The sequence below is a fragment of the Antedon mediterranea genome, chromosome 5 (genome assembly GCF_964355755.1).
Source record: "Antedon mediterranea chromosome 5, ecAntMedi1.1, whole genome shotgun sequence".
NCBI classification, from domain to species: domain Eukaryota; kingdom Metazoa; phylum Echinodermata; class Crinoidea; order Comatulida; family Antedonidae; genus Antedon; species Antedon mediterranea.
Genome location: NC_092674.1, coordinates 4,517,295 through 4,540,540, shown reverse-complemented (window position 1 = coordinate 4,540,540; position 23,246 = coordinate 4,517,295). Strand labels below are relative to the sequence as shown.

Below are 23,246 nucleotides of genomic sequence, written 5' to 3'. Positions count from 1 at the left end.
GTAAACACAAAAAAGCAAAATGAACCTAGTGAAATTTAAATAATGTATAAATTGAATAGCACAAACAATAAAATTATTACATTTAGCTGGTAAACAAGGTCGTTTAGAAAATCATGTTTGTGGTGATTTTTTTATTAACATTCAGGTTCAACTACCCAGTATGTGGTTATGGTTATAGACCAGATTCCTGTTACTTGTTGTAAACAATGTATTAAGACGCCATAATGAATCATAAATAAGTTTATACTAACCACAATATTTATGTACAGTATAGGCGAAGTGTTTTCATCTTCATAAGGTTTTGTACAGATTTAGCAAAATTATGGTTGCGATTAAAGATGTGTTGTCCCCACAAAAACATGAACAAAATGAAAATTAACAAAATCAACCCTTGAATAGGTTTTAATCAAGTTAATCACTTTCGTAGAAAAATTCAGGAACTAAAAATAATGTTTTAACTTTAAAATTACCAAAAACACATGGGCTAGCAGTCAATTTGACTATTTTTTGCTTTAAATTACAGTTGTTTTTTTTTCAGGTAGGCCTAAATAACTTTTTTATCGATCCATTTTTTGGTCAAAGTGGATAACTATTATAGGCCTATAACAATAAAATGAGATATTCAACACAAAATGTAATTTTTTCTTAGGGACAATACATATTTAATCCATTTAATTTCCAGAAATATATGCGACATTACTTTTTTGAAGAAAGCCGATGTATGCCTATTGTTTATAGTGGAAGAAACGTATTTGAAAAAGAGGAAATGTAGGCCTTGTGTAGTTGGAGAAATCTTGAATTAGTTAGGAATAATGTTTCTTATCTCTAGACTCGGGTGAAAAATCTTTGAAAATCAGTGACGCGTGGTAATCTCACTCTTCCCTGGAAGAAATTTTGCAATTTTTTGGAATTTTATCTAAAAAGACATTTTCACAATGTGCACAACCGTCTCAATCCTGCAGAAAGCAGGAAGTTGTCGATAAAACGCGGAAATTCCTAAAAGGAAATAGCGTAGATTTATTAACAAATGGAAACCATAAAATCGTGAAGTAGTTGCAACAAAGTATATTCTCCAATTATCCCATTGGTTCAAGGTCCACGATATTCAATCGGCTACTGTATAATATACCAAGATACTGGTTTTAAAATAGGTATTTGTAATGTTTGTACACTTTTATCACTCCAGGGATAAGAATCTAGTTTTATGGTTACAAATAAAACAGTGGATTATCTGTGGAAAAACAGTCTCGCAATTTAACAATTAAACTATAAGCTGAACTTTGCCAATAGGTGTAACCAATCGACTACTGTATAATGATGCCTGATTCCGATTTTAAACTATGTATATGTTAGCCTAATCCTAAATACTCACGTACCTTTTTAATATAGCACTCAGGGGGAAATAAGTACCTAGTTTTAATATGGGTACAAAGACAAGGACTATCTCCGGATAGCCTCGAAACTATTAAACTATCTGAACTTTGTATGAAACACGCTACAGAATAGTATGTAAATAAAATGTATGAAACATGTACGCCATGTATGATCAATAGATAGATAAAAACTTTATTGCAATTTTATAAAACAAAAATTTAAGTTGAACAATTCAACAAATTAAGAAAATATATACAAAATTACGAATTATATAAGTTATATATAACGGAAACAATCAATATAAATCAAAGTAAAGATATCATTGATTCAGTACATCGAATATGATTCCTAGTTACATAAATATTACAATAATTAGCGCATTAAACATACTTATTAACATGTATATTGCAATATATCTAAGTATTGTAATAGGCTGATAGGCATAATAATTAGCAGCAGCTGTAGTTTAAACAATAGAGCCACGGAGATATAAGGACAAGACGTTAATCGTTAAAGTTTACTGTCGTTTAAAACGTCTTTGTTCGCCCTACGTTAACTATACAATTCTATTAAAAATATACAAAAAAACTTTGTCTGTTATCTTGTCGTTGCAACTTTAAAAGAAGCGACAGCTGCTGGAATAATAACAAAGGTCATACGTGGGTCTTTAATGGGAATCGTAAGTTCAATGATAATAGTAAAACTTTACAAGTAAATCATTAATAATAAATATCATGATTTTCGTGGTTTTTTTCATATATTGAAAACATTCGAATTCGAATTATGTATAATAGATAAATTAACAATGAACACATGAACTACTGTACTACGGCTTAATGTCCAATCAGGATGACGCGGCATGCATGTTATGTCTGTATCAGGCTTCCCTTGATTTACTTAGAAAAATGCACCAGTCCTTATGTTAATAAAAGTATCCATGGACTATGTAAAGGTAGTTCAAATAGAGAACATACACATTTAGTTTCAATACAAATGTTTGATAAAAGTTTTAAAAAATCAGTCCGTTTAAGAAACTTTAAAGACGCTCAGGTAAAACAAAGTAATCTTATCACTTCACGAACATTTGGTAAACCAATTGTAATTATCTGCTGTCTGATTGGTTAAGGAGTTTCCTGTGGCCATGTAAGTGATAAATACATGGTAAAACTATCGGGTTGTCCGACACATCCGCAGCTGGGTAGAAAACCGAAAGACGTATTTTAGGAATCTTTACACTTTCCTCGTCAAGATGTGGTTTAAGTTATTCATATTTGCAGTTTCTTTCCAAATTTCGTTGGCTCAGTAAGTATAAACACACCTTTTTAAAATAATTATCGATGCGTTTATAGTTGGTCTCATATAGTTTTTTTTTTAAACATTTATTTAAGTTTTCGTAAAGCAAATTGCTCTGTCTATAAAATGCAATGTCAGTATATATAGAAAATGTGTAAACAATTATCTACAATTTATATTGATTTTAATGTGTTGGTAATAATTATCTACCTTTAGATTTGGAGTTTCTGGTTCAGCTAAAGTTACTGAAGCACCAGCAAAACCAGATAAGCCATCAGGAGGGTTTGGGATAGTTAGCCACGATGAGATTGAACTTACTACTAAGGCCCCACCACCAAAGAGACCATCAGGAGGGTTCGGGGTAATGAGCCACGACGAGGTAACAGAAGCAGCCCCGACAAAGAAACCATCGGGTGCAGCCGGTAGCGGTACATTCAATGTTGGAGGGCAAGCTTTCGTTACAGAGGCTTCCGCCAAAAGACCAGATAAGGTTACTAAACAATCAAAACCATCTATCAATAATGTTCTTTGTAAATATGGAATTCATTCAAAACGAGATTGTTGTTACGGATGGAAAAGAGTAGGAGGTCAATGTATTCGTAAGTATAGAAACAGAACAAGATACCTTACATATTTGGTATCAAAAATATTATGTTTCTTTGTTTAATATTGGACCATTGATAGAAATTACTAAATGTTGATTTTTTTTTTTTAGCAGTTAGATTGTTAGCAGTAAAGCAATCTAAAAACAGATTTTGTACCTAAAATACGTAGCATAAAGTTGATGTATTTAACACGTTGTAAGAAGTATTTTTTTAAAGAATCCTTTGTTTAAAAGGAAAGATCAGACCATGGCAGCTTCCGTCGTGATGTTTTGTGTTATGAACACATTTTGACCTTGAACATGAATGTTTTACGGAGGCGCACATCCTCCAGGATTACGCAATACATGGTTTCATAACTCGTATACAGTACATACTATAATAACCAGAAGTAACTAGATTAGTTAGCTTTCTATCTGTCTGTGTAAAATTAAAGTTTGAACAGAATTATTCCTGCTACGATGTTCAGACAGGCTGTTTTTGTTACCATAAAATATAATTGTCTCAAACGGCGCCCCGTACTTCCAGTAACACTTTGTCTTGCTTTTTGTTTCAACCACAGCTATCTGTGAGCAGGAATGTGTCCACGGCAAGTGTGTGGGTCCAAACAAATGCCAGTGCGACAAAGGGTTCACAGGTCCCATCTGCAATCAAGGTAAGTTTAAAACTTTGCTCCATTCATGTAACAGGTTTTAAAAGAAAGCTTTGTTTTTATTTTATTAGTTCATGTAATTGTTTTCGTATACTAGTATTTAATGTTATATATTTTATATATTGGAATGGGTCGAACTTAAAGTCTTTCTGACATATCTGACCACCGCACCCCCGCCCCCATGTCACAGATTGTTTTTCCGTCATTTTATAGGCTTATATATACTGTACACAAGTTTATATGTTACCTAACTAACTATGTTATTGTATATTAAATAAATAGAAATTGAACATTTTTGTGTTTTTGTTACAATAGATTACAATGAATGTGGTGATATGCCATGGCGTTGTACCCAACGTTGTATGAATACACTTGGTAGCTACAAGTGTTACTGTGACCATGGATATGTTCTTCAACAAGATCAGTACACCTGCTCAAGTAAGATCCACAACATATCATATCACTACCATATTTCATGGTTTATAAGCACTTCTATCTATACTGATCATTCTAAGGTTATGTCTACACTATTAAACTTTATGTGAGAACAAAACGTGATGTGCCCATATATGGACATGATGATGTCATATCACTACATATTTTTTTTTTTTTTTTAAATTTATTCGGTATATAAAAATATATTACAAAACGACAGTCAAGGACTGAAATGAATTGTATTACAAATGACTAAAAATTTGTTTAAATTGCTATAAAAATAGAAACATCTTATTAAAATTAGATATCGTACCATAAAATTAAAAACATATGAATAAAAAACCTTAAAACATTCACTTATTACATATCTAAAAAAGAGCTAGTGGTGCCTATTTGGGCATATCACTGCCATATTTGGCAAATCACACTCTTTTTGTCAAACTAGTTTGACCGAGCTTTACTTATAAAATTATGATTTTATTTATGCTTTTTGAATAAATAGGAGATAACCGATGTGATGCTTACAGGTGCGTTGTTGGTTGTGAGCAGTACGACAATGGTTTCCGGTGCATCTGTCCCGACGGTCTCAGACTAGCTCCAAATGGTCTCTCTTGCATTGGTAAGTAACGGGGAAGGGAGAGGCGATGAGCTCATGGGGCTTTCTATACATTCATATTGTAGTGAGTGAGTGACTGAGCGGTTAAGACAGTGGAACCGTAATTACGTAGCCATAGCATCGGCAAGGGTTCGAGGCTCACTCGGACCATGGTTCTGTGGTAGAACAAATCTTCTCGGATAAGGACTATAAACCGTAGGTTCAGTGTACATATCTGGCTCATGTGCACTTTAAAGAACCTAGTACATCTTTCGAGACGAGTAGGGAGTTACCCCTGTGTACTAGTTTACACACAACAGACCCATCGTATATACACTGGGCCCTACCAGTATAAAGAATAAATGACAATAATAATAATTGATGTGGTTTTATACCATCATGATCCATTTCTATTTCTAAAATTCCGAATACTTACTGAAGACGTGAAGACTTCTCTATTTAGGACACTTCTCCATTTTGGACAAATCGGATTTCTCTATATTATTGGACAGCTTCCCTATTTTGGACACGATATAGCGCCACCTATCGTTTTTGTCGTTATTCTGGACAAAATATTTCCCTATTTTGGACACAAATTTATCTATTTTGGACAAGATTCCCCACACCTATTGTTATTTTAGGTTTCATATATATACTTTTCTTCGACAATTTCAGATATTGATGAATGCAAAGAGCAGCTGGACAACTGTGCTGCCGATCGTGTCTGTAGGAACACATTCGGTAACTTTTTCTGTTCATGCCCTGAAGGTCTTAGTTTCAACTATGACGTAATTGATGGCAAGAAACAACTCGTATGTAGAGGTACGTATATAATGCGCATTCAAGCTTGGTTCCCACTGCAGACGCAACGCAAGCGGTTTGCCCAATCAGAAGCGACAGTTCGGATAATGCATTGATTGGGATTGTAAAATCATTGACGTTGCGATTGAATAGCTTGTTGTGATTTTTTCTCGATATCGCAATTAAATTTATTCATCATTGAAAAGTGAATTATTTATTTAATTTTCCAAGAAATTCTACAAGTATTGATTTATTTACTTTATAGATCGAAATGAATGTGATTATCCTAACAATTGTAACGCCAATGCAGACTGTATTAACCTAGACCCAGGCTATGGCTGCAGGTGCAAAACTGGGTACACCGGTGATGGTGTACAGTGTACTAAGATAGGTACGTATATTCGAAGGTTTTTGGGGTTTTTTTGCAATAAGCACTAGCTGTTATGATTAGTGACAATGAGATAATGACGCTGATTAAATGATAACACTGATTTCGACGAGGATGATTTTTCTGTATTTTATACAAATAACAATTTTTGAAAAATTTAATATGAATGTGATGATTATGATAACGAACTAAATGTAATAGTGATGGTGGTATGGTTATTATGATGTTGATGATGACGTTGATGTGGTTAATGATGGATGACGTTACTGTTGTTAATGATGACGTTAATGTGGTTAATGATGACGTTAATGTGGTTAATGATGACGTTAATGTGGTTAATGATGACGTTAATGTGGTTAATGATGACGTTAATGTGGTTAATGATGACGTTAATGTGGTTAATGATGACGTTAATGTGGTTAATGATGACGTTAATGTGGTTAATGATGACGTTAATGTGGTTAATGATGACGTTAATGTGGTTAATGATGATGTTAATGTTTCAGATTCAGATTCGGTTTTTATTTTCCAATAAAACAAGTGTCATGAATATATAGCAAAAATGGAAGGATGACCAAAAAAGAGCAAAGCTCATACAGTATTTGGCCACCTTAACAAAATAATTAAGACATGATACAAACATAATTGAAGCACAGGACGAGACAATACTAGCTAAACATGTTGGCATATGAACTCAAAGATAGTGCGATAAAATCAAAAAAGCAAAAGAACAATGTACATGTAAACATATTTGTAACACTCATTGATAAGTTAAGAGCAAATTATTTTTATACAACTTTTTAAATACTTTGACAGATGATGAATTACGAATAGAAGCATCAATACTGTTCCATAAAATTGGACCATGTCCTCTGATAGTGTTTCTACCCATATCGGTAACAAAATTATAAGGACGATAAGTATCAAAGGACCTGATGCCATAATTATGAACTGAGTTTACTTTAACAAAATAATTAGAAAAGTTAGCTGGTAATAAATTATTCTTAAATTTGTACATGAAAACACCTTTTGATATCTTATGAATATCATACACAGTTAAGTTGTTAAGACTAGCAAATAATGGTGGTGAATGCTCAAGGAATTGAGAATTTGTGCATAAACGCATTATGCGCTTTTGTTTGCGATAAACAGTTTCAAGGCGACAGTTATTGTGGTCAGCCCAAATCAAGCTGCAGTATTGAATATGAGGAAGGACTAGAGTCTTGTATAAGGATGATAGAACATTGACATGTAAAATTGGTTTTAGCCTAAAAAGAATACCAGAATATTTTGAAACTAAGTTTGCAATATGGATTGTATGTTGATTCCAGGTTAAGCATTCGTCCATTATTACACCAAGAAATTTACAACTAGTTACACGAGAGATGTTATTATTATCAATGAAAATGTTAAGGTCATTGTAAACACGGTTACTATATCTGTTCTTAAAAATCATATAATTAGTTTTATTAGCATTAAGCGATAACTTATTTGCTTTAAACCAACTCGAGATAGTCGAGAGATCGGAATTAACATTAAACCAAACATTAAAACATTATCTGAAATTAAAAGGTTAGTGTCATCTGCATATAAAATAAGATTGGAATGTTTACAGATGTTTGCTAAATCATTAATGTAAATAATAAAGAGTAGCGGGCCTAAAATTGAGCCCTGTGGAACACCACAACAAATGTTTAAAGAAGAAGAACTATGATAATTAAAAGAGATATATTGCTTTCTATCCGTCAGGTAACTTCTGAACCAATCAAAGGCAACACCACGTATACCATAATGCTGTAGTTTCGACAGGAGAATGTCGTGATTGACGGTGTCAAAGGCCTTTGAAAGGTCCAGAAATATCCCAAGAACATGCTTTTTCTTATCTAATTCAGAGATTATGTTATCATATGCTTGTAGAACAGCCATTTCAGTAGACATATTTGGGCGGAAACCAAATTGGTTCTCTTGCAATAAGTTAAATCGAGAAAAATAATTATAGAGTCTTTTATGAATTATACGTTCTAAAACTTTGGAGAAAACGGGCAGTACCGAGATGGGCCTATAATTGCTAAATTTATCAGTCTCACCATGTTTAAAGACGGGAATTATCTTGGCAATTTTCAGCTTCTCCGGGACAATACCGGTAGCTAGTGATAAATTGAAAATATGAACAAGTGGAGATGCTATTAATTCCCCAACAGATTTGATAATATCTGGTTTAATGTCATCGAAACCGCTGCTAGCACCAGATTTCAGATTTCTGAATATTGTGATTAATGATGACGTTAATGTGGTTAATGATGACGTTAATGATGACGTTAATGTGGTTAATGATGACGTTAATGTGGTTAATGATGACGTTAATGTTGTTAATGATTATAATGTTGATATGGTGGTTGCAGTATTGGCGGTGAAAATGTGTATTTATCTGTGTATTTATGATTATACTTTAGATGAAAGAACTTGTGATAACAATCCTTGCTTTATCGGAGTTGAATGCATAGATATTGGTCCAAACCCAGAAGATCCTTTGGCAAAATTATTCGTATGCAGAACCTGTCCAGTTGGTTATGTTGGAGATGGTATCACTTGTATAAGTAAGCAATTGTCAAGGCATAAACAATTTTTACGTTAAAAGAATATGCAACTCCACCCATAATTCTCATCATTTAAAGAATTTGATAAGGGAAAAAGAAAACCATATTATTTAATATCAACAATCTGAGTACGGGGCGCAGAGTATCTCGTAAGAGCTATTGAATGATATATGTTAGATTTTATTAACATCGTGAATGTCTTGCGTAACGCTAAATTCCCTTTACTTTTCCAGAGGTAGAGAAGAAGTTAATAGTTGTAGTAGAAGATGAGAAGCAACCTGGGGTTCCAGTAGAGGCGGCAACCGTTAATATCTTTACAATGAGTGATAACGCATCAATCGTCACTGAAGAATTCGACAAAAGACCAACAAATGATGAAGGATTTGCAGAACTCAACGTTCCCACTGGTGAAGCGTTCATTGTTGCAGTGTCCAAGAAGGGATACTTAGACACCTCAAAAACATATAGCGTTGTTCCAGGAAGTAAGTGGTTAACGAGATGTATTTATGATGTATAGTTTATAGCACAACAAGAAGACAAATCTGGTCCTAATAATATTCACCTCGTTTCTAAACGCAGTATAGTACAGCCAATCACAGTACAATCAATCTGAGATCAATTATCCATTGTCTCTTGCCGACAGCGCGTGTACCGTCCACAATGTTACAAAATAAACGTCTTCTTAACTGCGCATGTACTGTTATAACGGGCTGCGGTTGCTTGCACTAGGGAGAAGTGAAAAGCCAGAAATATTTCTTACAAAAAACGCTGATCGCTTATTGACGTAACAGTTTAAAGATATATATTGTCCCTCTGAAAAATATTTTTTATTTCAAATTTGTTTTTGAAAGTGTCATTTTAGTGTCACATAATAGTTATTCACGTTAACTAAACAATTATTTACCTGAAAAAAAAAAAACTTTTTGTTTTTGGGTTATAATTAAACGTTTCTTTTCTCTTTTTATACGTAAATAAATATTATTTTTTAGCGAAGTTAATAACTTGTATTTGAAGTAAAATACAACAAGAATTCCTACTTTGAAATGGAACATACTCGATTTCTGTCACTATAGTTTATTCTATTGCTAAAGTCAAGTCTTCATCAAGCCTAGATACTTCAAGTGTGACGTATCCCATTACAAACAAACTTTAATAGACTGTTTTAATAATAATTTAATGATTATCTGACAGCTTTGCTTTGGGATTTGTAATTTTAGCATGACGTTTACAAAAAAACAAAAACGTCGGCCTCTAGTACTACAACTGCTGCTTATGAATGAGTAGTCCTCTGGGGACGTAGCTGGCTAAAGTAGCAGCATGAAAATGAAAACATTTGAGAAAATAATTCTTTCTACACTTAAATTAATTAATATTTTGTCATTTTTACTCAGAAAATGTCATTCAATTTGAATTGGATAGAACATCTGTTTCACTGACTAAGGATTTCACTTACAACAAGGATGAATCGGAGCGTATGGAGTTCTATTTCAATCCCTCTTCAACAGGAAGAGGTGATGAGGGCTTTGTTGGTCAAGATGGCGGTTACGCTGTGACATTCCCTGCAGGTAAGTCAATATACGTTTTCATAGATTTAATTGGGAAAATATCGACTTTTCAAAATTCAATAGTTTGATCATACGCATATTATCATCCTTTTATAGAGCCATGGTAACCAGTTATGTCAAACAATAACAAGATCGATATTTTCCAACATTGTTATTGTAGCCTACAGTGATTTTTTTTCTAGAAAATTGGTAATTTTTCGAAACATTTATAGTAGCCTACGGGGATTTTTTTTCGAAAAATCATCAATTTCGCATAACTAGTGGTATTTTGAAAATGTCGATCAACCTATGGATAGTTTACTGTATTCAACGTATTATAATCTTCCAATTGCTTTTACAGGCTCACTTTCTGACGATCTTGATGGACAGGTAATAGAGGTGGCTTTGAGACACATAGACATCAGTGATCCTTTGATACTGGCACGAGCTCCTGAGCTTGTTGGCGCTTCTATTGTTAGTGGTAGAGGTATGTGGAACATTCTAGTATTGTATTGAGCGTGGTTCCCACTAGCGACCAATCATAAGCGATGGCTTATTCGCTTGTGATTGCTAACCGTCTATAACTTCGCTTGTCATTGGTTAAAACGCTTGCGTTGCGTTTACGTCCTTGCATTACGTTCTAGTGGGAACCAAGCTTTAGTATCTACTATAAATAGACAGAAATGGCGCGAACAAGCATCTGCAATTAATTTATATTGCAAAAGCTATTAGTTTCTGACGTATTTATAATTTCAAACACAAGTTTTTTTCAAAATTTACTTAACTTACCATGTGGTTGATTAAAGTTTGATAGAAGTTAAACTTTAAAAATTTACTTAACTTACTATACGGTAGATTGTACTTGAGAGAAGTTAAATTTTCTAAAATTTACTTAACTTACTATGCGGTTGATTAGAGTTTGAGAGAAGTTACATTTTCAAATTTACTTAACTTACTATGCGGTTGATTAGAGTTTGAGAGAGGTTAAATTTTCTAAATTGACTTAACTTACTATACGGTACATTAGAGTTCAATAAATTGGTGTAGTCTTAGCTTACTGTGTGCAAGATAATATATGATTTTGGCCTTATGCTTATTCCTTTTTAAAATCTACCAAATACAAAACCAATTTGTACCCAACAAGATAGTGGCGTCATCGTTACATGATTCCCTCTATTACGCAAGTAAAATGTTAAGTCATATAAATAACTATTGTACTTTTACAGGTTATGAACGTCAGCCGTTGGAAAGTTTTGGAATGGCTGAAATTACAGTAATTGCCAAATCTGGACGCCAGGAAGTAGCTTTACTTGGCCAGGTTACATTAGAGTTTCCTCTGAATTCTGTTGAAAATGCGCCAGACGTCGGTGAAAAAATTGGCGCTTATTTTTATGATAAACAAAAAGGTAAGAAACTTGAATGAATACATTTTTTCAGTGATTAACAAATCACATTATTATTATTTTTCAATGATAATAATAATAGATAATAAATATCATTGTCTGTTTAAGCGTGGTTCCAACTAGAACGCAACGTAACGCAGCGACGTATCGACGCAAAGTGATGTATTGCGTAATCGCAAGTGGGAACCGACGACGCAACAGTGCTGTAAATAGATACGAAAAAGAGATATCTATCTATCTATCTATCTATCTATCTATCTATCTATCTATCTATCTATCTATCTATGATTTCACGCTGGCGGGGGCAAACAGAATGATTGGAAGGCATTTTCTTACGTTCCGTAGATTGCGTTACTTTGCGTCTCTAGTGAGCTTAGTTAGTGCCTAACCTACGTTTTGTTAGTGACAATATATTATCAATCGTTACCATTTCTTTTTAGGCCTTTGGATCGAGGACGGTGAAGGTTTAGTTACTACCAACGTACATGGTGACACGGTGTGGGTTTACAATGCGACGCATTTCACATGGTGGAACGCTGATCGCGTTTTTTCCGATTCCAATTGCGTTACCGTCAGAGCCTGCAACGATCCCGATTGTATCAGCCCAGCCGGCAATACCATGATCACGTAGGCTTTTATGAATTTTGTGAGAGTGTCAATATGTTAGTTATTTGTAGGCCTACACAATTTATGTGTTTATTTGGTTCAATTGAGGCAGTGAATAGTGATCATTTTATGGCATCCGAGGCATACCACTTTCTCTTCTTACGAACTACCTGAATAATAGAACGCAATTTACTTCCTATAACTCCCACTTTTCTGAACTTCTTCCTGTTACATGCGGCGTTCCTCAAAGATCCATTCTGGGCCCCCTTCTCTTCTTAATCTATGTTAATGACTTAATCCATGCTTCAAACTCTTTTTCATATGTTCAATTTGCTGATGATACCAATATCTTCCTTTCCCATCCTGATTTCAACACTCTAACAAGAACCTTCAACAATGAAATCAGCAATGTTTCAAACTGGTTCAAACTAAATAAGTTATCCCTTAACATCAGTAAAACAAACTACATTCACTTCTCCACTAACAAAAAAACTAATAACAATCCGAATGCAAATATATACATCGATCACACCCCTATCAAACAAGTTGAAAGCACATCATTTCTTGGTGTTCAAATAGACAACAAATTAAACTGGAAGCTTCATATAGCTAAAATCTCCAATAATATCTCCAAAACCATTGGTGTACTAAATAAACTAAAATCTACATTACCTCCTAAAATCATCACTTCTTTGTACAATACACTCATCTTGCCTCACCTCTTCTATTGTAACACTGTCTGGGCAGCAACAGATTCAACGCATCAAACTCTTTGTCCATGGCTTAGTACTGAAACAACTAAACTTGACAGACTATTCAAACTCCAAAAGAAGGCAGCAGTCCGTATATGTACCCAATCAAATTATCTCTCACATACTAAACTGCTTTTCCATGATCTAAACACCCTAAATATCTTTGACATAAACAAATTACAGACAGCCCTTTTCATGTATCGACTTTCCAATAACACACTTCCTAATACCTTAAAAAGATTTTTTCAAAAAAATAACGAGCTTCACAAATATAATACCCGAAATTCAAACAAATACGTCCAATCTAACCTAAATCGACACTCTTCCAGAAATTCAATTATCCACACAGGCCCCTTACTATGGAACTCCCTTAACAAGTCTTTATTTGATTATAGTTTCATCATATTTAAATCAAAATACAAAAAATACCTAATATCAAAATACAAACCAACTTAATATTTCACCCAAATTTTGACCTATTTCAAACACCTCTTTTACCCTTATTTATTTATTTGTTTGTTTGTCTTGTCTTTGTCTATACTTGGTCTCTTGCGTAGTGTATGTACCGTCTGTAACCCCTGTTTGTCTCTGTCTATGAACATTTGATCAACATTTTTTTATACAACTTTTTTCCTGGTGGAACCTGTTGTAAAGCTCTTTGAGCTTATTTGTGTTGTCTCCAGATACAATGCATTTATATTAACTTGATTCATACTTTGTCAACATATTTTGAAATTTGCTTTGTATAAATAAATGAATGAATGAATGAATGAATCATTAATACTATTGAAGCTGTCGAATTCGATTATAATATTTTTATTTTAACATTTATTTACAGTCTTTCGGGAACGGATTTTGCGTATACACAATCTAAACAAACGGACGAGAATGGTCAGACGTGTTTCAATTTTAAACAGGGCGGTAACATCGTTCTGACTGCACCTTGCTCTGGGAGCCAAGAATTTGTCGTTGGCACTGGGGAGTACTCAAGGTGTTCAGCTACTTTAGCCGGCAGAAGCATTTTCTCCGAAAATAACATCAGAGAGGTACTGGATAGTTCTGCCTGCCAAGACATAAAGTTTGTTCTCCAAGGTAAGCTTAGAGTCATCACTTCCATTTTTTATGGTGAACGAGAGGAAGTTAAGTAAGGAAGAGTTTACATCGGAAGTGTGTAAAATGGATCTTTATACAATTATTTAGGAAGGTGATTTTGCCTTTATGGTCAAAGAATTAATAACATCAGTTTTAGCTGCAGTAATATAATTATATTAATATGTCTTTTTCTTCAGGTTTCTCACAAGATTGTTCTGATCCAGGTCTTATAGGAGACGGAGTTAGAATTGGTACTGATTTCTCTTACGGAAGCAATGTCACTTTCTTCTGTAATAGTAATTATAACGCAGGGTCTGGAAGCCCTGTACGTGTGTGCCATTCATGCGGCGACTGGAGCGGAAGTCAGCCTCACTGCTTTCCTACAGACTATGAATCGAGCGGGCAAAGCGAATTTGGCGAATTCTTCCCTTAAATCTGGTCGATTTAACTGTTGTGGTGTTTTTTGGTGTTATTATTTAAATAATTGTACGTTCAGCTAACGTGCTGCCGCAATTGTTTATTCTGTAGGCCTATGGTGTCATTTTGTGTAATCGTTTAGCATAACTGTGATTTTAAATATGCCGCCTAATGTGTCAAGTTTGTATATATAATAATGCATTTTCCTGTCGTACTATAAGGTACACTCTTTTTCGTGTTCAAAAATATTGAATGAATTATGTACGAGTACTAAGTAAAGATAGGTAATATGTTGTGTACGTATTATATTAGTTTATCAACTGACTGTAATCTGCATAGAAACCACAGCTCCCGCAGTTGTCTGGTTTCAAAGCGAAATACAGTGTACAATTATGTGTGGTGTGGTATTTACAAAATGCTTTAGTTTGAATTTTTTTTTAAACAATAGGTAACTTGTTGAAACCGTTTACATTGTTACTGCTGTAATATTTTTAATTTTGATACATTTGCTAATAAATATCGGATTAAATACACTGTATTGCTTATGACTTAAATAATCATACAACATAACGCACAAGTTTAGTGTACGGAATGAAGGATTTTATAAAACAGTTTCTCCGAACTTGTGCGAAATGTATTGCGTTCCAAAAAACGATGTGGAGTGACAATATGAACCTATTTTAGACGTCGTGTAAGCTATATAAACTTCACAATTGTATACAATTACTTGTACTAGACTTGCCTGAAACTCCAGCTAGGGTTGTTGAGTATTCCTCAAGTATGTATGACATGCCATGTGTGCCAAAAAGTTTATCTACCAATAGGAAATTCCCAAAACAGTTTTGTACAGTAACGCTGTATAAATTCAAAATTTATTAACATTCACCTTAACATCAAGGTATGGTTAACAACAACATTTACAAAAATAAACAAAGATATAAAAGAAAAAGCAATAATAAAAGCATTCAATGAGCATGTATGTTGCATAAAGGTCGCTCAGTATCAGGTGGAAGCTTAAATGGTCGAGCGCCTTTCAAATGCCGAACATACATGCTTCATAATGGGCTTGATGATATCTGGATCATTTGCACCCATAATAAATATAAACTTATCATTTTGTGACATATTTTTAAAGTTTAGATTAAAATCTAGATCCGAGAATAATGCCGTTCTAATTTCATCATAAATGGTTCAATATAGCATGAAATGGTTCTCATCTTCAATATCGCCACCTTTACAAAGAGTAGACAATCTATTGTTTGCCTCTGTTTTGGGAATTGTATACAAAAACTATGGCCACCATTCTGTGATATTTAAAAGTTCAGTGAACAGCAGATTCTTTCAAACTACAGAAGAATTCTTTTGTACAGCAGTGTATGTGTAACTTCCTCCACGTTGAATCTTAGTGACGGCCAGTGAAGTGCGCCTCATACTTTGGTATCTTTCTACTGCGTGTGTTTTCTGGTATACTAGGGTGCATAGAGCGAGTGCAGCCACGATCAAACACATTGCGGAACAAGCGTACAACGAGTTGTTATACGAACCAGTCAAGTCATAACTAAACCCTGAAATTAAAGATACAATTCGTCAGCCTATACTGTAGGTCTACAGCTAGTCTGTCTGCACTATCAAACTGTATGTGGACATATGGACATTATGATGTCATATCACTTCCATATTTGAGCATATCACTATCATATTGGGCACATCACAATTTTTGGCAATCTTTTCGACTTTCAAAAATTCAATTATTATGCGATAATATGGCTATATATTGCTCTGTATCGACGTATAGAGCCATAATAACCAGTTTTGACGAAAATAAGTCGATATTGTGCCATTTTTTGGAGAAAAAAAATCCCTAAATTGCCCAAAATATCGACTTTTTAAAATTCAATTATTATGCGATAATATGACTATATATGTGCATATGTTGCTTTGTATCATGTTTTACATGCCATAATAACCCGTTTTGTCGAAAAATAAAAAGGTCGAAATTTTTCCATTTTCCTATACAAAGTGGTCGAAAAGGTTTGATCCATAAAAATAAATGGTTTTCTTACCACTAACTAATGCAACCATCAAATACCCGATGCCAGCCGGTGGGGCTACTATGCTAGCAGTACTGGCGGAGTACTGATGTCCAAACAACTCTGCTGCAACTCCGTATGAGCTACCATTAAAAATACCTCTTACTAAACCAAGAGCTTGAGTAATAAAAAAAAAGTTAAATATATATCATTATAAATTCATGATCTGCAGGCATGCAGTATAGCGTATAGTTTAAGAAAGGTTATAGGTTAACGGTTATAGGTTAATGTGAAAACAACTACAGATTCTCCGCCGCAGTTTATTTTCTCTAGAAATAATTATGCCCGAGTACAATTTAACACATCGTGAACTTAACCTCCAATTGTAGATATTGAGTAATTCTAGCAAGGCCTACTTCGTTTAATGGTCTTTTATGTCATGATTTAATTATCTCCTGGCGTGTACACACTATCCTAATGCATATAGCATTTATCCTTGACGAGCGCGTACAAAAGTTGTGAAATTCGCTTGGATACTGATGACATAAAATAAAACAAACAAACCTATTGATAATATCAGGATTGTGTCAAATGTTGTAGCGACTGTCATGAAAAAACATGTTAATGCGCCTGCGATGGCGCCGAATGGCCATAACAACATCTTTGGAAAACGTATTTTATCCATAAAAATTGATAATAAAAGTTTGGAAAACAATTCTGCTCCTCCATTTAGACTCAATGCTAATGCTCCTTGTTCTAGACTAAATCCGGTTTTGGTTACGAAGTCAACCTTTACAGAAAACAAGTTTATTTGTTAACAAGTGAATAAGATATTGCATAGAGGTTTTGGTTTTGATATTTAGTTTTCATATTTTAGTTTCGGAAAATGTGTAATGCTCCGTTACGTCTACACAAACTTTATGTGACAAAAAAACGTGATGTGCCCATATATGGACATGATAAGGTCAAATCACTACCGTATTTGGGCATATCACCACCATATTTCGGCAAATAACACTTTTTTTTGTCAAACTAGTTTGATAGTGTAGACAGCTACTGTCTACACTAAAAAAGTGGACTACTGCTGTTAATGTGATACACCCTTTTGGGCAAGTTATTTGATTACACTATTCTGACAACAAAAACAGAGATTTACGGTAGCTATAAAATCATAATCATACCAAGTTTATCGCTGTAAATCCAAAAGCACAGCTTATGATAGCAACGGTCACTGCTAACATCCACATCTCTGGAAAGCGAAGCACATCACGTTGAGAAACTTGCTTAGTTTCCTGTTCTTCCTTTTGAGACATACTCATTTGCTGTTGAGTTTGGGTGTTTATAGGGTTTGTTTCTGGTGTTAGTTTTATTAAAGGTATAGCTATCAGCCAGAATACGAATATTAAAGCTGAACATATTCTGTAAGTCCACCGCCATCCTACTTGTACGATGATTAATCCTAAGACAGGACTTAATGTTAAAACACCTGAAGAAAGAGGACGGCAAAACGTATGTTAGAAACACATAATTGTAGTACTCAAGATCGTAACATTTCCCGTGAAGATGATAAATGAATGAATATTTTAAAGGTGGGAAAGGGTGGAGGTTCTGTATAGTAAGTAGAGTAGTAGGCATACTACTGCAAATATAATAGCTGAAGAAATAGAAAGGCATGAACGTGTGTTAGGAACACACAATGGTACTCGCAATCGTAACATTTCCCGTGAAGATGATAACTTATATGAAAGGTTTATATTTTAAAGGTGGGGAACGGGTGGAGGTTCTTTTTAGGTAGAGTAGTAGGCCTAGCGTACTATGCCTACTACTGTAAATACAATAGCTGAAGAAATAGAAAGGCATGAACGTGTGCTAGGAACACACAATGGTACTCGCAATCGTAACATTTCCCGTGAAGATGATAACTTATATGAAAGGTCTATATTTTAAAGGTGGGGAACGGGTGGAGGTTCTTTTTAGGTAGAGTAGTAGGCCTAGCGTACTATGCCTACTACTGTAAATACAATAGCTGAAGAAATAGAAAGGCATGAACGTGTGTTAGGAACACACAATGGTACTCGCAATCGTAACATTTCCCGTGAAGATGATAACTTATATGAAAGGTCTATATTTTAAAGGTGGGGAACGGGTGGAGGTTCTTTTTAGGTAGAATAGTAGGCCTAGCGTACTATGCCTACTACCGTAAATACAATAGCTGAAGAAATAAAAAGTCTAGGCATGAACGTAAGGAACACTAGTACTCGCAATCGTAACATTTCCCGTGAAGATGATAAATTATTAGACAGGTCTATAAATTGAGGGTGGGGAAAGGGTGGAGGGGATATACAGTATGCCCACTGTGGTAGGCAATGTACTAATTATGACTCTATGTGTAGGCCTAGGATACTATCCCTAAATTCAATGCGACAATTCACATCGCACATGTTTGTAAGTCACCTATTGTTCCACCAGTAGTCGCAATGGTCGTAGCTCTCATCCGATACTGAACAGGTACCCACTCTAAAATTAGTTTCACCATAGGTTTTGTCGCAATAGCTGAGGCAATACCAAAACAAAAACCATACGTGACGTAGAGGAAAGCTATTGATGGCACAAACGAAGTGAGCAATAAAGCCAAAGAGCATAAAAATGTAGCAGATGCAATGACGTTAAAAATTCCGAATCGAGGTACAATCATTTGTGCTGGGATCGAAAAAACTTGCGAACAACACATGGCGATTGACTGCGCCCAACCTAAAAACAGTAAACAAAAATCATTATTATACGGTACCTCTTACTTCATAGATTAAACTGATTTATGGATTGATAATTAAACGATTGATTTGGTTTTTTAGTCTACACTGGAAAACTTTTGTTTTCAAATTCCGAGTTTGTCAAATGTAGTTAGTATGCTTATATTTATACTAGCAATTTAAAACTAAATAATTTATAACACATTTAAGTTATTTTATTATCTATCTAGGCTTAATCGCTGTAAAACAATAGGGCCTACAATAACCGTATAGGCTATAATAGGCATGTATAGGGAGGGACAAAAAGGGAAGGGACAAATAATATATGTTGAACTATGACTAAAATTGGCTAAAGTTGACATTACATTTAAACTAGACCTTGATTGAGGATTCTAACAAATTCGATCAATTAGCCTACATACAGGCAATGCCGTATCATACATCGGAAGCAATGACGAAATAAACTTGACTCAATGACATTTTATACATAAAGTTACCACACTGTATTTCTAAATATTCGTTAAAAACCTTTAACCAGCACCTCAATCTCTTCAGCGTCGAGGTAATTAGACTTTATACAAACTGATTATTATTGATCCACCACTACTGGGCGTATTGTTTTCACCGCAGATAACTTTGGGTGATAATACTACTAGTTACTGTGTCTTTATCTTCTTGTGTGATTTCAGTAGTGATTACCTATATGCATTATTAATATAAGCTTACTTCAATCAATACAACATTGGCCTTCAACAATTCCTAGCCTGCAGAATAACGGTGATAATAGGCATATTTAAAAGCTAACGGGACTGTTTTAAGTTGGTTGTGCTTATTTTCAAGAGTGAAAACTCACTAGAACTACTACTACTAGGCCTACTATCCCTTTCCATATCGGAAACTAATTATATACACACTGTTATGAAATAAATTAAATTAGTTTACCAGAGTTTAACATTATATTATTAAATACTTCTACTAAAACCTAGTATAGGCCTACTGTATTTAGGTTTACTATCTGTTTTGAACCAAAGCGATGGAATTAAGAGAGAAAAACAAAACAAAGTACCCTTGATGCTCTTTCTTATACTATCATACATTACCAGTGACCAGTGTAGTTGAGTTGAATTCCTTTTGAAGCTCTCCAAAAACCAATCCATACGAGAATAATGATCCGAAGATAGCATAAGATATGAAGACACTCATGGATGTCATCACCCACCACCATCTCCGCCTGACCGCCTCGTAAACACCCATTGTAGCTCTAAAGTTCTTGCAACATAAAGTACATTCATGCAAGCTGTTGAAGTAGCTTGTCTGAGATAAGGTACTGTTTCGTCATGAGTGAAGGTCATTGTGCAATCGTAGACAAACAACGTTTTCTGAAAAATTGTGTTTACTATAACGATGTATTGTCCTTTGTTTCACGAATGATGACCCATAGGTAACTATTCATATTACATAGATATCGAAAGTTTAATAAAGTGAAACAATCACAGGCCTGTCTAGAAAACGTGTTATGGAATCATTAGGAAAAAACAATTACATTTTCATGTGGACAAGTTTGGATGTCGTGCTTCCTCGCCTTTTTTTTTTCTTCACATTTTTGTTTGTTTGTTATTTTAAGACTACGACCGACAACGCATGCGTAGGTCTTTGGTCGTCTTCCTATTAAGCTTCCTATTAATAATATTTGTATTTCCAATATTTGAATCGATTCTTCCGTTGGCACACCTCCAATAAAGTGAGACCGAACGGAAGCAAGGAAAGGACATGCAAACTAATTTTAACAATATACTTAAATATTCTGTACACAAACAAGCAATGCGTTAACAATTCCGAATCGAGGCACAATCATTTAATAATAATAATACCACATTTATATAGCGCCCTTTTCATGAGTAATGCTCAAAGGCGCTTTACAAGCATTATTACCCCAGTATTTTTTGGGATCAAACACGTATGGAAACATACTCCCATAATGCAGCCGGTAACCAGCGCAGAGTTGTGTCTAGATCTAACTGGGTACCCATTTATACACCTGGGTGGAGAGAGGCAATGTAAGTAAAGTATCTTGCCTACGGATACAAGCAATGCGGCGAGAGTTGGATTCGAACCTAGGTCTGACGATCGGTAGTCCAACGTCCAACACACTGCGCCACACACCATTTGTGCTGGGATCGAAAAACTTAACAACACATAGCGATTGACTGCGCCCAACCTAAACACAGCAAAACAAAAATCATCAACCACAAGTAAAAAGAGAGTTATTGTACTTTTACTTGTGACGGTGAAGGCGTTCCATACGGATAAAGGCGGTTTATATCATACGGGATATGTAAGCCTAATATGTTTTAAAATGTTCCAAACGGCGCCCCGTAATAGGGCACATTTTGTTTGGCGCTCAGAACTTTAGTGTGTCTGAACACACGCTTTTCATTTATTTATACTAAAACCCTCTCTAGTAGCGTGGATAGAGCGAGACGTAATATACAGGCAGCCTATAGTTATATTGATCCACCACGTCTCTGGGTATCAACCAATAGTAAACCAGGGAAGAATAAAAGTACTGTACACTCTTTCCTGAGTAAACATGTATACTGTATAGACATATATTTACGTACATTGAGGTAGGTGAGTGTGATAAACATAAACTTAGTTTAGTATCCCTGCCTTCACCGCTCGGTCAATGAATATGACCCAAAGTAATTCAAATTAAAAAAAAAAATTAATTTGATCCATATTAAATATGATCAAGGAGTGATGAGCTGCAAAAACAAGAAGCGGATAAGGGACCCCTTCTTAATCTTTGGTTACTCCATGACCTACTACTGTACTCCATGACCTACATTAAATACATTACCAGTGACTAGTGTAGTTGAGTTGAATTCCGTTTGAAGTTCTCCAAAAAACAATCCATAAGAGTATAATGATCCGAATACACCATACATTATTAAGACAGTCGTGGCCGTCACCACCCACCACCATCTTTGCCTGATCGCTTCAGAGGCACCCATGTTCTGTCATGGTCTGACCGACAATAAACATTAATAAAGCACTGACAGCTCCAGAGCAGTCTCTCCACTCTGATCAGCTGTTTCGTCATGATTAAAGGTCATTTCACAAACATGTGTTCAAATACATTACGCCTATAAGGATTATTGTCCTTGCGAGTCAGTTGAGCTGTTATTTACTCCGCCGAGAAGGTATAATTGTAATCGATCGCGTGTGTCTGTTTATCTGTTTGTTAGCAGGATTACTCAAAAAGTTATTGCAAGACCTTAACCAAAATGAAAATGTAGATATATATATTTTGGAGGAAATCCGGACCAGGGTCTCAATTCTGGACCACCTTCTAGTATTATTGTCAGACCAAGAAATTGCTCTGGTAAAGTAAAAAAAAGTAGAAAATTGATTGGTGTTTCATGACGATGGATCAATAAAAGAATGAAGGAAAATACTCTAAAAAATCTTCTGATACTCTAGAGATGTAGGCAGCTATTTGAATTTGCGACGATCGAGTGACGACGAAAATTCCAAGTGATGTGCGCATGCGGAGAAGTTCGACGTGCTTCCGCCCCTTTTTCCTCCTCGACAGTCATGTGCAGATCCAGCGATTCGATCATTATGGCCGTGTTTCCGCAGCCACAAATTAACCGATAATAATTAACCGATAAAGCAAACAGGGGTTGAACCGATTCCGCTCGTGAAAAATAATTATCTCATTCAAATCAGATAAGGTTGGCGCCCTCAATTGAGTGAGACCGAACGAAAACAAGGAAAGGACATGCCAACAAAATCAAAACAACAACATTTTGCTTTACATATTATGCTGCATAAAAACTGGATAAACATACAAATTAGACTATAATACAAGGCCAAGAAATATTGCTAAAAAATTGGCCAAACGTGCTACCA

At 34.9% G+C, this 23,246-nt stretch overlaps 2 protein-coding genes across 3 annotated transcripts; one reads left to right on the top strand and one right to left on the bottom strand.

Annotated features, from left to right (window-relative positions):
- The first annotated feature begins 2,546 nt into the window (after window positions 1-2,546).
- LOC140050026 (uncharacterized) lies at window positions 2,547-15,084 on the top strand. Its single transcript, XM_072095022.1, has 15 exons — window positions 2,547-2,676; window positions 2,884-3,266; window positions 3,832-3,924; window positions 4,237-4,359; window positions 4,859-4,975; window positions 5,627-5,773; window positions 6,018-6,143; window positions 8,594-8,737; window positions 8,971-9,219; window positions 10,129-10,302; window positions 10,643-10,768; window positions 11,508-11,687; window positions 12,125-12,311; window positions 13,881-14,134; window positions 14,332-15,084. Exons 1-15 carry the CDS (start codon window positions 2,624-2,626, stop codon window positions 14,565-14,567), a joined length of 2,592 nt encoding a protein of 863 aa, XP_071951123.1. The 5' UTR covers window positions 2,547-2,623; the 3' UTR covers window positions 14,568-15,084.
- Window positions 15,085-15,174: 90 nt separating this feature from the next.
- LOC140050029 (monocarboxylate transporter 13-like) lies at window positions 15,175-20,674 on the bottom strand. Of its 2 annotated transcripts, none has more exons than XM_072095030.1 (6): window positions 20,432-20,674; window positions 19,036-19,332; window positions 17,763-18,067; window positions 17,146-17,371; window positions 16,615-16,758; window positions 15,175-16,116 (listed from the first exon to the last, which is right to left on the bottom strand). In XM_072095030.1, exons 1-6 carry the CDS (start codon window positions 20,583-20,585, stop codon window positions 15,893-15,895), a joined length of 1,350 nt encoding a protein of 449 aa, XP_071951131.1. In that variant the 5' UTR covers window positions 20,586-20,674; the 3' UTR covers window positions 15,175-15,892. The 2 variants fall into 2 exon arrangements, with proteins under 2 accessions (XP_071951131.1, XP_071951132.1); XM_072095031.1 differs by having other exon boundaries at window positions 20,398-20,506.
- Window positions 20,675-23,246: the final 2,572 nt, after the last annotated feature.

What these genes read in the sequence shown, in the direction of transcription:
- LOC140050026 (XM_072095022.1), top strand. Translation starts at nt 2,624, where the DNA reads ATGTGGTTTAAGTTATTCATATTTGCAGTTTCTTTCCAAATTTCGTTG. An exon ending in GAAACAACTCGTATGTAGAG is followed by an intron (nt 5,774 to 6,017) that starts GTACGTATATAA and finishes TTTACTTTATAG; the next exon opens with ATCGAAATGAATGTGATTAT. An exon ending in CGCTGTGACATTCCCTGCAG is followed by an intron (nt 10,303 to 10,642) that starts GTAAGTCAATAT and finishes TTGCTTTTACAG; the next exon opens with GCTCACTTTCTGACGATCTT.
- LOC140050029 (XM_072095030.1), bottom strand. Translation starts at nt 20,585, where the DNA reads ATGGGTGTTTACGAGGCGGTCAGGCGGAGATGGTGGTGGGTGATGACA. An exon ending in CTCAACTACACTGGTCACTG is followed by an intron (nt 19,333 to 20,431) that starts GTAATGTATGAT and finishes TACTGTTTTTAG; the next exon opens with GTTGGGCGCAGTCAATCGCC. An exon ending in AATCCTGATATTATCAATAG is followed by an intron (nt 16,759 to 17,145) that starts GTTTGTTTGTTT and finishes TTATTACTCAAG; the next exon opens with CTCTTGGTTTAGTAAGAGGT.